Below are 16,210 nucleotides of genomic sequence, written 5' to 3' on the forward strand. Positions count from 1 at the left end.
AAAGATAAACATACATACCTCTTGTCTTGGCACACATTTGAATTCCTTTATTGCTCCAACATAAATGTTATCGTGAATACACACGAAACCAGAGTTATCAATTTGTCCACCAAAGACTTCTTTTAATGGGTCTTGTGAAAGCCATTTTTTTAGCCACGATACAGGAATTATTTCCCAGTCATCGTTTTCCAAGCTATATAAATTTTTGTACAATGACGCAATTTCTACCTGGACAATGTCCAGACGGTCTTCTTTATCTTCCTGGAAAACAAAGAACAATGTAAGTACAGAATGAAAATTAATGCTTGTAACACTTCTATTTTCTTTATTTGAAAAATTATTTGAAAAAATCAAAATTCGATACAGTTATATTTACTTGTTCAAGTAAATCGGTGATAAAAAGTTGCTACACTACAAGTATCTTTCAAAGCACTTTCTTCCATCTCTCAAAGCACAAATGCTTTGCGTTTATTTGACTTGGCGGTTTAGTGGCTTAACTTTTCGTTGTTTCAAGTTTGTTTTTTACTATCTGGATGCATTTTGTTGGCGAGCTTACTTTATTGTTTTGGTAGTCTTATATTTAGACCAAACAAAGTTTTCAAGTTTTCTTGGAATTTTGATGCTTAAATTAAATTAATATTTGAGAACTGTTATAATGACGTTTTAAAAATCCGTTGATTTTTTAATGAAAATCAACTTGGTGGAAGGACAGCCATGTCTGATAAGAGTAAAGCCAATGTAGATAGTCTCTGTAAGAGGCAAAGCTGGCATAACTTTTTCAGAATTATACTAAAGTGATTCATTCCACTTGTTGATGATCACTTGATTCATTTCACATTCCTGAGTTTGCAGATTATGATAAAGTCTTTGACTCAGCTGCAGAAAGAACCTTCCATGGAGGTTCAATCCTCGTATGATATTAAAAAAAGAGGGTTTATTCAGAAAGAAATAAAGACCAACATTAAAACTTGAAGCAAAAATATATTTTACAATATCCTGTAGATGAGGCTGGCTACCTTCCCTGAACATCATTTTATTTACTCTGTGATGTTACTAGTGCTTAACTGAAAGCATTGCAACTATGAAACAATGTTCAACCGTCACCTTTATTTGATAGACAGTCTGGATTCTAGATGCTTCGTTATTCCCAAGTCTGGAATAAAGCTTCATTTTCCACAGACTGCATAAATGTTAAGAGCCAAATACGCTGCCGCACGCATGAATGGTCTCTGAAAATGAGAGGCTATTTAAGCAGCCTTTCAATAGATCTAAGCTCTTTGGTAAATCTCTGAAATTTTACCTGAGAGCATTTTGGCTCTGTCCACACATAGTTCCCACTCTTAGTCCCTATCTAGTGTCCCGCCTGTGAATAGAGATAGATATATATATATACTAGCTGATGGGGTGGCGCTTCGCGCCACCCCAACACCTAGTTGGTGGGGCACTTCGCGCCCCCCAAGACCCCCCGAGCGCGTAAGTCGTTACGCGCCATATTAGTTACGCGCCATTGTAGTTGTGTCCCTGTGTCCCACCTGTGAATATAGATAGATTTATATATGTGTTTCAAACTACGTAAAAATTGCGAATATACAACATTTTTGGCTTTCCCACTACTGGGAGCTTTCCGTTTCCAATTGCCAGCAATTGATCTGAAAATGTTTGACCAGAGTCATCGTTTTGCAATCGGACACGCATATTTGTAGTTAATTTTAATATTTTTACGTGTGCCCATAAATTAGAATTTTTCAGGCAAGCATTCATTTCGTCTGCAGGAGTTAAACTACGTAAAAATTGCGAATATATAACATTCTTGGCTTTCCCATTGTCTGTGCATATACAAAGCCGTATGCACTAATAATGACGTCATATGCAAACGCTCTTTTTACAAACAAACAAACATGCATACACACAACTCGTTTTTATATAGATAGATAGATAGATAGATACAATACAAATTAACTGCGTAAAACTTGCGAATATACAACATTCTTCGCTGTCCAATTGTCGCTGCATATAAATAGATTGTCAGGTTTACCGACCCTCGAACATGCAACGTACAATTGTCCATGGGAAAAACAATCAGTATTAAGATCTATACCACATTTTTCTAATGATTGACCTTGAGCTTTGTTAATGGTGATTGCAAATGCTAATCGAATTGGGAATTGCAATCTTTTAAATTGAAAAGGCAGATCCGTTGGAATCATGGGAATGCGAGGAATAAGAACAGCATCACCCTCTAAAGGCCCTGTCAAGATTGTGGCCTCTATTAGGTTTTCCATTGTTGTTTTTTTTTACGGCAAGTCGCGTGCCATTGCAAAGCTTTGGTGGGTTGATATTTCTTAAAAGTATTATTGGTACGCCTATTTTTAGTTGTAGCACGTGTGGTGGAAACCCTGAAAGATCTACGGAATTAAAAATTCAGATGGATAATTAACCGCTTCATTTGGTTCCAAAACTGTGTCGACTGACTTGCAAAGGACTGCCTGGTCTCGAATCTTGGTCAAAACAATATTGTTGATTTCGTGGACGTCTATATTTTTGGGTGCGAGAATCGCTCTTTCACTTAGCCATTTATTATTTTTATAATTTTTTAGAATATTCGGAAATACTTTTTAAATCAATTCATTTTTGGACGTCACTAAATTACAGAAATCAGCAGGTAGTTGTATACGTCCTGAAATTGAGTCTATCGTGTCATAAATGTCTTTTTGTTCCGACGTTAACTTGGAAATGTTATTTTGTACATACGACAATAGATCACTCGTACTGTAACTTTGTTCACGATCCAATTTTACACATGTCGAAACAGCAGCGATACGGTTAGGTGAAGGCATTCCCAAATCCTGAAGAGGTTTGTTTGCCATACGTACGCACAAATCTTTTATAATAACTAAAGTGTAGTTATAAATTTCTGATTTAAAATCAAAAGTCATATCTGACGTCTCTAACTGTTTTCGATGGAGTATATCTTCGGACATTTTTGACTTATATTTTTCCCATAACTCTGTAGGAGCTGATGGAGAGCAAGTGCACGAATTTGACTTGGGGTTGACGTTTCGCACGCGTCATTGATGCAGTTATCCCAGTGTTGGTCATTCTCCAGTAAATTCAGAGCTTGGCATGCACTACGGTAAGTGTCATGTATAGTACCGTTTACAGTTCTCAAATACTCAAAGGATGTCGGACCGGGTACATTCACCAAAAGCAGGCGTAGAAAGAAGCATTCATGTTGATTGGGGTGAACGGTGTAGAGTCTTCCTATCGTGGTATCTTTGAAGATGGTAGGTTGGCCGTAAACCCACTGGTTATCTACTTCGATGGTGGTACCGTTGCCATTGTAGGTTCTTCAGTCATTTTACAATTAGAAATTTCTCTTTCAACGGTCTTCTTACAATTAAAAATTTGTCTTTGAACGATATTCTTAAATACCTGTGTCCTGGTCGTCATTTATATTCCCTCTGTCCCGGTCTGTAATTTCTCTTTGAGTGTTTTTTCTTTTTAGTATTTTTTAGTTTTTTACATTTTTTCTTTTTTCAGTTTTCTTTTTCTTCTTTATTTTTCAGCTTCACTATGAAATACATATCGCCGAACGTTTGTTTTTTAACTAAAATCTGGTAGGCATTGATGACCTTATCCAAGTCAAAATCCCAAACCCAATCATCATCGCTATCATTTTCAGTTTTGATATGTTTTGACTCTCGCTGTCCAGGTGGATCTTCATCTAACTGCGCGGTTTTGCGTTCTTTAGCCTCAAGCCTGTTTCCTTGCTGTTCTTTTGATTCCTCGGCACGCTTTCTTTTCTGACTTTCTCTATCAGCAGCAAGTTTTTTGGCATAGACTCTTTGAGCATCTTCATCGGCTTTTGCCATTGTAAGTTCATCAGTCATTTTAAACTTAAACATTAATAGATTTCTACGTGAACATATATGTCTTAAATATCTTTAATGACGTCACCGTCATAGCAAAAATGACGACAACTAACTTCATGAAGTCAGTCGACACAGAAACATGACGTCACCTGATCCACAGACAGACAACTTATTTTTATATATATAGATATATGTTTTTAACTACGTAAAACATGCGAATATACAACATTCTTCGCTGTCCCATTGTCTGCATATAAATAGATTGTCAGGTTTACTGACTCTTGAACATGCAACATATAATTGTCCATGGGAAAAACAATCCGTATTCAGATCTATGCCTCATTATTCTAATGATGTGTCCCTGTGTCCAGGTCGTCATTTATATTCCCTGTGTCCCGGTCGTCATTTGCGTCCCGGTATCCCAGTTTGTAATTTCTCTTTGAGTGTCCTGGTCGTCATTTATATTCCCTGTGTCCCGGCGTCCCGGTCGTCATTTGTGTCCCGGTCTGTAATTTCTATTCGAACAATCCCAGTGTCCCGGTCGTCATTTATATATCCCGCCTGTGCCCCCGGCGTCCCCGTTGTAGTTGTATCCCTATGTCCCGGTCGTCATTTATATTCCCTGTGTCCCGGTCGTGATTTGTGTCCGGGTGTCCTAGTCTGTAATTTCTCTTTGAGGTTCCGGTCGTCATTTATATTCCCATGACGTCGGTCGACACACAAACATGACGTCACTCGACACACACACACACACACACAGACAACTTATTTTTATATATATAGATTAAACGAAATATACTCAAGAATTACGCTTAGGTTATGTGTCAGAAAACCGGTTTCATAGCCACAAAGACAAATGGCACAATACATTCGACTTAGACAAGATACACTGAACTTGTATATTTTCGGCTATATATGTGCAAATTAGGAGGGGGGAGTAGGTTAAATTGGGCTACGGGCGCTGTCCAACTACTTTACCTCCTCCTAATGTGTAAATATATAGCCCAAAGTATACTATTATGTAAACTAAACGTTATAAGAAGGTTATATTTCATTCGGATTAACATAACTTCACTTCCTGGGCATGTTTCATTTAATTAACAAGCACCCCTATCCTGTTAAGAGATGTTGTTTTGCGGAATATAATGACCAAAATAGACACTTTTTAGCAGCTTGAAACTCTTTTTTTTTTATTCAAAATGGGTTGTACAACTTTAAATTTTCGTTCGAATAAGCTCTTGTGATAATCTACCATCACTGGTTCTATGCAATCATCTCTGAAAAAAGGATATCCAAGACCATTTTTCTTCTTCTTAAAAAAAAATTAAATAAAAAAAAATAAAAAATTGTGCATTTGTAGATAGTAGCTTTAAATATCTGTTACAGGGCTGTCAAATATGTTGAGTTTCATAGTATAGTTTTTATCACGATTGTAACTCATTATGGGGACGTTCAACTCCTTTTTTTCAAAAATTGTGCAAGTTTTTCTTTTATCTTGATAGTTAAGTTAAAGTTAAATAATGAGCATATTTAGAATTGGCAAGAAATTGATTTTTTTTTACGTAACAGAATTTCGTTTTTTAGTCTCAGTATCTGTTGACAAAGATCGTTCTCTCCTTACAGTTCGTTGCCAGGAACCACTTGATTCCGTGCTCTCTTAAATATGATGTTGTGTCGCCCTTTATTCAACCCATCTATTCACCTTCAAGATTAATTGTTGCATAGCAAATCTTCAAAAACGAAAATACTTCCTGAAAAATCACCACGCTTAAAATATTCCTCAAGAATGGGAGGGGGAAAGGGGAGTGCTGAAACGTAAAAAAAAAATTCAAGGCAATAGTTTGCATTTTTTTTCCAAAGAGATCTGTTAGGACAAATAATGTTTTTAGGGGAAGCCGCCTCCTAACCTTCCCTTTTTTCCAGGAATTCTTTTTAATGTAATCTTCTATCTTAAACTTCAAATACTTCTGCAATAAAAGGCAGGTGTTAGTCAGTTGCAGCCATATTGCAAGCTTAGTCTAAATATACTCTTCAGAATGAATGGATATTGGGGTATATTTTCTCACTCTTCCACCCTCCACATTTCCTTAAAGGATCTCTTACTGAAAGCTAAGAAATTAGCGCCTTAAAATGCACTTTTTGAGGCTTCAAACCCCTCCCCCCACCGATTGAAAGATCCACTTTCCCCCTCTTAATAGTTGTTTGCAACTAGACATTACTGTCTATCAACAAGTGAATCAAGTCAGTCAAAGGAAGTTTAATTTTCAGAAATCACTGTTTATTTGCGAACTGCACACGTATTTAGGGAGAAATGCAGCCATGTGTAGATTATGAAAACTGAAACTGATAGATCCATAAACGGTATCCAATAGATTGAATCGAACAGTCACAGCGAAGGGTATGAGAAAACATGGCAATAAATGAGAAGGTAAAACTCTTCTAGGCTTAGACTAGGTACTTTGTCCAAAACTTGAATGAACTGCACAAAAATTTTCAAAATGAATGAACCTTGTAGGGTTAAGCGACGAGGGTGCGTAAGTAGGTTTTAGAATTAATGCTAAAAAGACTAAGACCCTTAAATTAGGAATAAGTGAGGATGAAGAGGTAATGTTATGTTAAAAAAAAAATGACCAAACAGATGTCTTTAAATACTAGGGGAGCACTTGACATAACTTTTAAATTTATAGGGATTTATTTAAATTAAATAAATAAATACATCAACCGTCAACAGTAAATTTGTTTAGACTTACCAACCTTTCGAAAAAAAAGCAGTAACGATTATATTGCTGTCAACTAACAGAAATAAAGAAGAAGAAAAAAAGATAGGAAAAGAAAAAAAGGTATAGGGAAAACAACGTGACTGAACCTCACCAACTTGGTGTGACAGAAAAAAAAACTCACAGTTACCTTTCCCTTACTACTACCCTCTATACAAAAAAGACAAAAACAAAACAAATGAGAGATCACTCAAAAAAAAAAAAATCGCTAAGAATTTTTATACTCACTGAAATACAAAGATCTTACTTGTAAGGTTGGAATATGTGGTAGAGATGTAAAAGGTGGAAAAGCGAAGGTGCAAGGTAACTATTTTAGATTGAAAAAATAATGGAAGAATACAAAAATAAGTCTAGGAACTAAGACTAGAATAGTAGCCATCACAGTACTAACAGCTTCCAAGTATGACTCTGAAACATAGACACTACCAAAGGTAGAGGGAAATATGTTAAACGTTTTCCAGACGAATTACTCAGGATATTTTTGATTCTTATATGAACGACCTAGCGCTATATAAACAGTAAGGTCTAATCCCACTTTCAATGGCCATATTATGCAAGTTTTGGGGCTGCGAGAGTTGCACAGATTATAAATTCAATGATTCGAGCCCTCGGACTTAGCATATTGGAAATCCTTGATTCTGATTTAACTTTGAAATAATTCCATCTTTCTACTAAAATTTATCCATCAAGTATTTGCTTTCAATGGGGGCCATTTAAGCTTTATGAAGTTATACTAACCAATATGGGCATGATAACCCCACCGAGGAATAAGTCCTTATTCATAAAGTTACCCCTGGAGGCACATTTTATGATCCTTTCGATTATCCTAAAGGAAATTGCTATCTTAGAATTTAGGCACATAGGGAGTTTAAGAGACAGCACAGTCTTCCAATCAGTTTTAGCGCTTGAACGGGGCAATCAGAAACACTCATCTCCCCTTTGCATTCATTAAACAAGACCCAAAGACGATAATATTCAGCATTTTCCCCTTTACATTTTCCCTTTACTTAAGTGTCATTATTTGAGCCATTCAGATGCTAAATCAATCATCTCAGCCTTTTCAATGTTTTATTTTCAGGTATTATAAAACAGTTTCAAATCTCGGAAAATTTCCTTCCAAAATAAAGAAAAAAAAAGCAATTCACATGCAATAATCTTCCTAGGAACTAAGTTGAAACCTTTCAAAGTAAAAATTATTTAAACCCGTTCTCTGCCTGAACCAACGCAATGGGGAGGGGGGGGGGTTATTAGCTCACTTGAATACGTCGGACAAATACAAAACATTCTGGATATTTCCGAAAAACAATAATATATAAGCATATAATATATAGCATATGATAAGCAAACCAGCGATTTGTTTCTATAATAATTTTTTTTCCTAGTGGTTTCTTTTGTGAAATTAGTAAAAAAAAAAAGTAAAAGTTTTTTTAACTGAAAGTAAGGAGCGACATTAAAACTTAAAACGAACAGAATTTACTTCGTATATGAAAGGGGCAACTTCCTCATCAACGCAAAAGATATACGTAACTTATAAATTAGCTTACGTAACTAACTTTGAATTCTCATATTTTTATTACATATACGATGGGTTCAGCCCCTCGTCAGTACCTCGCTCTTTACACTAAAGCTTAAATTTTGTCACAATTCATTAAGAATGACTCCTGAAAAATACAAAAGCCGTAGAATAAATAGTTGAAATTACTAAAAATACTTTAGCGTAAAGAGCGAGGTATTAGGAGGAGGTGAGCCCCTCATATGCATAATAATTTCTGTTCATTTTAAGTTTTAATGCTGCTCCTTACTTCCAGTTGACTTTTTCATATTTATTTTTTCATTGTTTTTTTTTAAATAATGCTAGAAAATCCTGCGCTCCCTTCGTGGAAATTTTCTTCTCCCATGACAAATTCATCGATGGAAAGTTCCCCCAACATATCCCCCTCTTCTAAACCCCTCCCCCTAACCAAACAATCCCCCTGAAAACGTATGTGAACTTCCCAAAAACCTTTAGTATATGTAAGCACTGGTCAAAGTTTGTAACTTGTAGCCCCTCCCACGGGGACTGTGGGGGAGTAAGTGGTCCCCAAAGACATAGTTACAAGGTATTTCGACTACGCTGAATAAAATGGCTATCTCAGAATTTTGATCCGTTGACTCTGGGAAAATAATCAGCGTGGGAGGGGGCCTAGGCGCCCTCCAATTTTTTTGGTCACTTAAAAAGGGCACTAGAACTCTTTATTTCTGTTAGAATGAGCCCTCTTGCAACATTCTAGGACCACTGGGTCGATACTATCATCCCTGAAAAAAAAACAAAAAAAAACACGCAACCGTAATCTGCCTTCTTGCAAAAAATACAAAATTCCACATTTTTGTAGATAAAAGCTTGAAACTTCCACAATGAGGTTCTCTGATACGCTGAATCTGATTGAATGATGTAGCTATTGGTATAAAAATTCCATTTTTTAGAGTTTTGGTTATTATTGAGCCGGGTCGCTCCTTACTACAGTTTGTTACCACGAACTGTATGATTAGACGATATAGCAATCGCGTTGCTTATTTTAAACTTTATTTTTTAAAGAACAACATTCTCTTAACAGATGGAACAACGTATCTCATTCTTTAACACTTGAATTAGTTAAGAAACGAGTATGGTTAAGTAGTAGAGTGTTGCTGCACTTGTCCTTCTTTATCCTTGTTATACACTTAATACTTAAAAATTTAAAAACTGGCATTAAAGAAAAATTGTGCGGAAATGTGCCAGTTTTATGACCTCTGAGGCTTAACGTTTTCATAATTACTAATAAAACAGAACTTCAAGTTCCATAAACGCTAAAGCAATTTAAAGAAAACGCTAAAGCAATTTAAAGAAAACAATTGAACACTCGGAAGTTCCAAAACCTAAGAGACCATAAATTATTAAAAACGAAATAACATTTGACTTGAGCAGTATGGGCATATCAGACTAGAATTCAACGTGTATCAATAAAACCAAGTTTATTTCAAAATGAGGAAATAAATGTCAGATGGTCTCCACGGGAGCCTCACTCATGATGTTAATTACCCACAAGAAAACCCTGAAAACGCACATTAAAAAGCTCATTAAAAAAATTCTGGCTTCAACCAAGTGGGTTTAATTGCATTTTTTCCTGTGAATGTTTCACTTGTATTTAAAGTCATAGTGTCATGTTTAAAAAAGAAAAAGAGTAAATTCCACGTTTTATTTTAATTTCGACCAAAAGAACAACATCAAAAAAATTTAATGCTTCAGTTTTTTTATAAATGAAATTCGAAAACGATCAAAAATTAAAATAAATAGGGTTGATAACCTCCATGCCTTCTCTAGACCAGAACATAATTTACGCTTTACAGAAAAAAAAATGACCGTGGATTGTCAGTTTAATTGACATAAACTGATGTTTACTTCGTAAATTTTTGATAATTTTGTATTTATGAAAGTATGAAAAGTGAAAACATTTAAAACGTATTTTGTTTTCAGTAAAGCGAAAATTTTGTTCTGGTCTTGAATTTTTGCTCGTTTTGAGTTAGACTCTGCTATTTACTGTAATTTCTTTTCATTTCGAGTTTCATTTATCTATTGATGGTGATTTGTGGCAGTTTCGCACTTTGAAGATTATTTGACTTTATTTCTACTCGTTCTTGGCATAATGGAGCTCTTTACTTTTCTTTGAAAAACTTTTTTTGTGGAAAAAGATTTTTATATTAGTTTCCGTTCGTTTTTTGTTGACATGGTCTTTTTCATGGAAAAAATTATATCTCACATCTTTTCTGGGTTTTCTATAATAAAAAATTTTTCAACAATTTTTAATCCTGACACAAACAGTATTTTTAAATTTAATTTTATAGCTTCTGAAGTTGACCTGAAAAATAAATCTCAATATTATTCCCAAAAGAGTCTATCTATGCTCTTTGACAACCTTGATACACTTACACTCTTTATTTAAATTGTAAGAGCAGGAGTAGTAATAGTAGCATCCTTAAAAGTTTCAACTTAATACCCCCAGTTGTTCTTGATATATTGCTGAGATGGCAACTATAAACACAATGTCTTTTCCTTTATTTGAAAGCAAAATTTATTTTTAAAGCATAATAGGCCAATTGAATAATTATTGGGGGGCTGACCTGCCTAACATCCCTAAAGACACAGTTGCTGGACCGTTCTGCTATGCTGAGCAAAACGGGTGTCTCAAAATTTTGACTGGAGTGCGTTTAGAAAATGAATGGGTTTGAGAGAAGGGCTGTTTGCCATCTAATCTCTTTTTACATTTAAAAAGGGCACCAGAACTTTTAATTTTGAACCGAATTAGCTCTTTTAAAAGTTTCAAAAATATTTCTAGCTATTACACAGTGGTGCTGTCTATGATATTGATTATATGCCCCTTTGAAAACCTGCATGCATATTCGTTTATTAAAACTCGTAAACGTTCCCTAAAAGTTCCATTTTAGTAACCTTAGTGTCATTAGTTACAGTAACTGTAGCGGTAGTATTAAAAGTATACATATAGTGCCTTCTGGCTATTTCAAAGTCCCTCACAACTTGCCTTTAAATGTCTAAATTAATAGTATGAATTGCTCTTCAGATATTGCTTTGCTACCTTTTTGAAAGTCCACATACGCATAGTTTGTTTAGATTTAGTTCAACATGCGCCTAAATATTCCTTAAAAGCCTCACCTCAATGCCCTGAGCTTGCGCAGTAGCAACAGTTGTAGCAGCATTGGTCGCAGTATACGCATAGCATTTTTGGTTTCTTCAAAATTCCTTCAAAACACGGTGAAATTTTCAACTTAATCAACCATTCTTGAAGGATTTGAAAACCTGTGTGGGCATAGTTTGTTTCGAATTAGTTCCATACAGTTTCTATATATCCCAAATTTTTCACCTTAATATCCTTAGTTTTAATAGCAGTAGTAGCAGTAGCAGTAAAATTATTTGTAGTAGCCTAAGTTTCAATGGCAGTAGTAGCAATAGAAGTAGTAATAACAGTAACATTAGTAGTAGTATGGGTAGAAGCAGTAGCATTAGGATGCAAATATTTTCTTTTGATTAGTTCAACATCCCTCACAACAAGCCGTGTTAGCTTCAACCTCACACACTAAAACTGTTCCTAAGATATTGTTGCTACACCCTTTTGAAAACCTGCATACAGAGGGCACGTTCTGATTCAGTTCATTTTTGCCCCATAAAATTTCTTGAAAATTTCACCTTCATAACTTTAGGCATAGTCGTAACAGTAGTCACAACAGTAGTATTGATATTACTAGCAATAGTATTGAATAGCGGTAGTACTACTAGCAGCAGTAGTATTAACCTATTGCCCTTTGGTCCGTAGAACATCCCTCTCACCAAGTCCTGGAAATTTCAACTTAAAATAATTAGCGATCGCTAAAACATTCTTGATGTCCTTGTGATAACCTGTATATTCATATGCTTCTTGAAATTTTCATCTTAATGCTCTAAACCCTAGAAGTAGTTGCAATAGAATAAGCAGCAGTAGTAGTAAATGTAGCAGGAACAGTATCATTAGCAGCAGTATGCACATATTGCCTTTTGGTGAGATGATCTTCCCCTTAAACTATTCTCTGAAAGTTCAAATTTAATACCCAAATCAGTTCTTGAGATACGTTATTTTGACAATGTGCATGCACATGGCGTTTTTTGGTTTAGTTCAAATACCCCTTAATACTGTGAATGGAGTAGTGTGGTAGTAGTAGTGGTGGTAGTTGTAGTAGTATTGATAGCATGAAAATATTGCCTATCTGATCATCTCCCTTATTATTTCCTAAATTTTCCAAATTAGTATGTACTCAGTTATTCCTGTATTGCACCCTTTTCACAAACCGTATACACATAAAATGTTTTGATTTTGTTCAACTCTCCGCTCAAAATTCTCTGAAAGTGTCACCCTTCGTCTTCCTGGCAAGTAAAGTTCTAATATACATACCAGCAGAGATCGAATTTTCATTTAATACTGTAAATGGAGTAATCTGGTAGTAGTAGTGGTGGTAGTTGTAGTAATTTTAGTAGTATGCAAATATTCTCTTTTTGATCATGTCCCTTATCATTCCTGAATTTTCCAAATTAATATACTCAGTTATCCCTGTGTTACCCACTTTTGACAATCCTTATACACATAACGTGTTTTGATTTAGTTCAACACTCCCCTCAACATTCTCTGAAAGGCCACCCTGAATACTCTTTGTCTTCTTGGAAAGTAAAGTTCAAACATACATACCTTTCTCAATAACATAGACTATGTGTAAACAATAAACGAATTGCCTAGCTTACATCCCCTGTCCTGAGGACTTTGGGGAGGTTGACATCCCCAAAGACATAATTACTGGATCTTTCAACAAGGCTGAACAAAATATATCTCTTAAAATTACGATCGGGTATGTTTTGGGGAAAAATAGGCTTGGGCGGGGGGGGGGGGGGGTGATTGCGCTCCATTCATTTTTGACTCTTAGAAACGGCACAAAAACTTCCAACTTCCAATTAAATGAGCTCCATCTGATCCAAAGCTTTACGACCAACCATTCCGTAAAAACCTTATATGCCCGGAGCATAGCTTGAAAAATCCTTGCACATGGGCTCTGAGGAATTGTATCCACTCTAAAGACATTGTTAAAGGAGGTTTGGACTATTGGCAACAAAACGGGTCTCTCACAATTTAAAATGAGTGCATTTTGGGAAAAGAGGATGTCAGGGAGGGGCTAGTTGCTTTCCATAATTTTTTACTCTTAAAAGGAAACTAGAACTATTCCTTTCCAACCAAATGAGCCTCTTCTAAAGCTCAAACGACCACCCCTTCCACAAAAACCTTATATGCCCCTGGGGCATAACTTACAATCCTTACCCCCAGACTCTGGGGGACTCTGCCAACCCCCAAGGCCTTATTATATGATCTTTGAACTATTTTTTAACAAATAGCTATCTCAAAATTTGTATCGGATGCATTTGCAGAAAAAAACGACGTGGGGGAGGGGCTGCCCTCTGATAACTCTGACTTACAAAAAGGGCAATAGAACATCTTATTTCAAATCAAATGAGCCCATTCCGGAGTTTTTACGACCACCCTTTTAATAAAACCTTATATGCCCTCGGGGCATAACTTACAGCCCGTGCGGTGAGGGCTGTGGGGGGGGGGTATCATCCTAATGATGATACCTCCCTGCATGAGTGCAGCTTCCAATATCATATCTAAATCCAAGCTTAGACTTGATTCTGATTTAATCGCCATTGATCTTCATTTCTTCCAAATTTTTTTTCAACTGCGAACAAAAAGACCTATATCTTGGCCATTATACTTTTTTAAATATTCGCTGCATTCACCGCCTTTACTAATAATACTACTCAGGTAAATGAAACCTTTTATGTGGTCAACTTTTCCGTTACTTAACATCACCACTTTATCCTCATTTATTCCTGGTCTAAGCAACTTATTCTTTTTAACATTAATTTTCAGACATATTCTTGCGACCTAGACCCTCAAAACCTCCAAAAATGCAATAAAAATATATCTACAACACCCAAGTCCTCTGCACTCTAAAACTCTAGGAGAGTTTTACCTTTCCATTTTATACAGTTTTCTTCTATTGCCTTCACTGTTTTCGTTAAAACAAAGTCCATCAAAGCAACCAATATAAACAGAAACTGGACACAAACCTGCTTTTGTACTAGCTCCACACTGAACCAACTACTAACCTTACTTCCTAACTTGAGGGCAGCAACATTATTCTTGTACATAGCACAAAAAACTTTAATGTATGTGCTATAATACAAAGATAAGTTTTTCCCAATAGCTTTTCATGGTTGTAGCGAACTTTATGCAACCTCATGGTTGCAGCGAAACTTTTATGTAATGCAACCTTACAAAGGGGTCTGAGCATTAAGAGACTTTTCATTTATAAATTTAATGGTGGACAATTGTCTTCCTAAAACAACACTAATTTCCTCTAGGAGCTTCCCCCTTTACACGCCAAGGATTTTTTGAGGAGATTGGTACCGCATATTGATTTTATATTCATTTCATTATGAATACGTCGTACTTTTTCTACATCATCTCTTGGTCTAAAAAGTATCATCATGCTAAGTAATTTGCTTCCTACAGAAATCAAGCTAATGCCATTGTAATTACAACATTCATTCTTTCTCACGGGGCTTAACTAATTTTTCATACAATTTCTAAGAACTTCCCTTTTTCAAAAATCATGTTCATAATTTTGGTAATTTATCTCTAAATTCGCAACCACCATATTTGAAAGAATTATTAAGCTTCTACAATTGGTGATATAACTACTAATTATGTGACGAAAAAATGTTAAATATAGGCATAACAATTTAAAATAGCACGTTGCTGGAAAAAAACATTTGGTTCGACTTTAGCATAGTTTTGATGGTCAGGACTAGCAATATATCGTCCAATAATAATATTATTATTATTGTGCATGAGAATTGTGTGTTACTGAGGTATTATGTGTCTTAAAAAAAACAACATAAAGCGTGTTTTTATTATTGCTATCGTTATTGCCGTGTTATTATTATATTACGGTATCGTTATTGTTAGGTATATTTCTACTATGTCCGTAAGCGTTTGTTGGATTGTTTTGTTTTTTACCATGGCCCAAAGAGGTTTTTGTAGCAACAGATATCTATCTACCTATATCGCAATTTGGAATTCCGTAATATCTTTGATGACTAGTGTTTCTCCCTTTCTTTATTAAAATATTCAGCCATGGCAATGTTCGGCTCATGTTCTCACCATAAATACTCATAGAACAGACCTGAATTTTAGTGAAATGTCTAGAACAGACATTTTAGTCCAAATACACGAAAAACATTTTGATGTTGCCTTAAGTCCCATCTTCACTACACTTCTCTTTATTGACAAGTAATGATGATAAGCATCAATTGTTTTGGGCAATAGCTTTAAAAAAGTGGCACTAATAATGCTAAAGTACAATGCCGTACCATTTTCTTATTCATCTCAGCCTTGAAGTATTACCAGGTTAAAGATTCAATAATAGCTGTTGGATCGGAAGAAGAGAAAAGCATAGGTTTCATTAATCGAATTACATCAACTAGATGGCACTGCCGGAAAACCTACAAGAGAAGACTCTCTGCACTATTTAATTGAAGAACAGCTTTGTAAAACACTATATCTTTTTGGACACGTCTCCTGAGAAAGGCTCTACCTAAGAACCCATCTGTTGATTCTTTTAAAAGAAAATTAGACAGATATAATTTAAAATGATAAACCCAAATAAATGGTTGTTAAAGGTAATTAGAATCTATATTCCATTAGATTCCATCCATTCCATTAGAATCTATATTCCAAAGACAAGATGAATTGAAAGGAGAAAAATAGTAAAGAATGGATGATGTGGTCTTCTAATCTTCTCTTATAAGAATTAAGAGAAGGTGAAGCTTGCAATTTGTGCACAAGCTTCCAAAGGCGTGCACCTCTTAAGACCCTTTTTATACCAAATTAAGACGAGCCGAAACGTAAAAATTCTGTTTCAAGAGCTATAGCTACAAATCAAGGCCAG

General features: G+C 35.4%; 1 protein-coding gene across 1 annotated transcript in view; it reads right to left on the minus strand.

The window, feature by feature from the left end:
• The window catches only part of LOC136030303 (ubiquitin carboxyl-terminal hydrolase 48-like), a 250,597-nt gene that overhangs the window by 183,788 nt on the left and 50,599 nt on the right, over positions 1 to 16,210 (minus strand). The window contains exon 10 of the mRNA XM_065709189.1: positions 19 to 261. Coding sequence (XP_065565261.1) covers positions 19 to 261 — 243 coding nt within the window. The remainder of the gene's footprint in view (positions 1 to 18; positions 262 to 16,210) is intronic.

The sequence above is a fragment of the Artemia franciscana genome, chromosome 8 (genome assembly GCF_032884065.1).
Source record: "Artemia franciscana chromosome 8, ASM3288406v1, whole genome shotgun sequence".
NCBI classification, from domain to species: Eukaryota; Metazoa; Arthropoda; class Branchiopoda; order Anostraca; family Artemiidae; genus Artemia; species Artemia franciscana.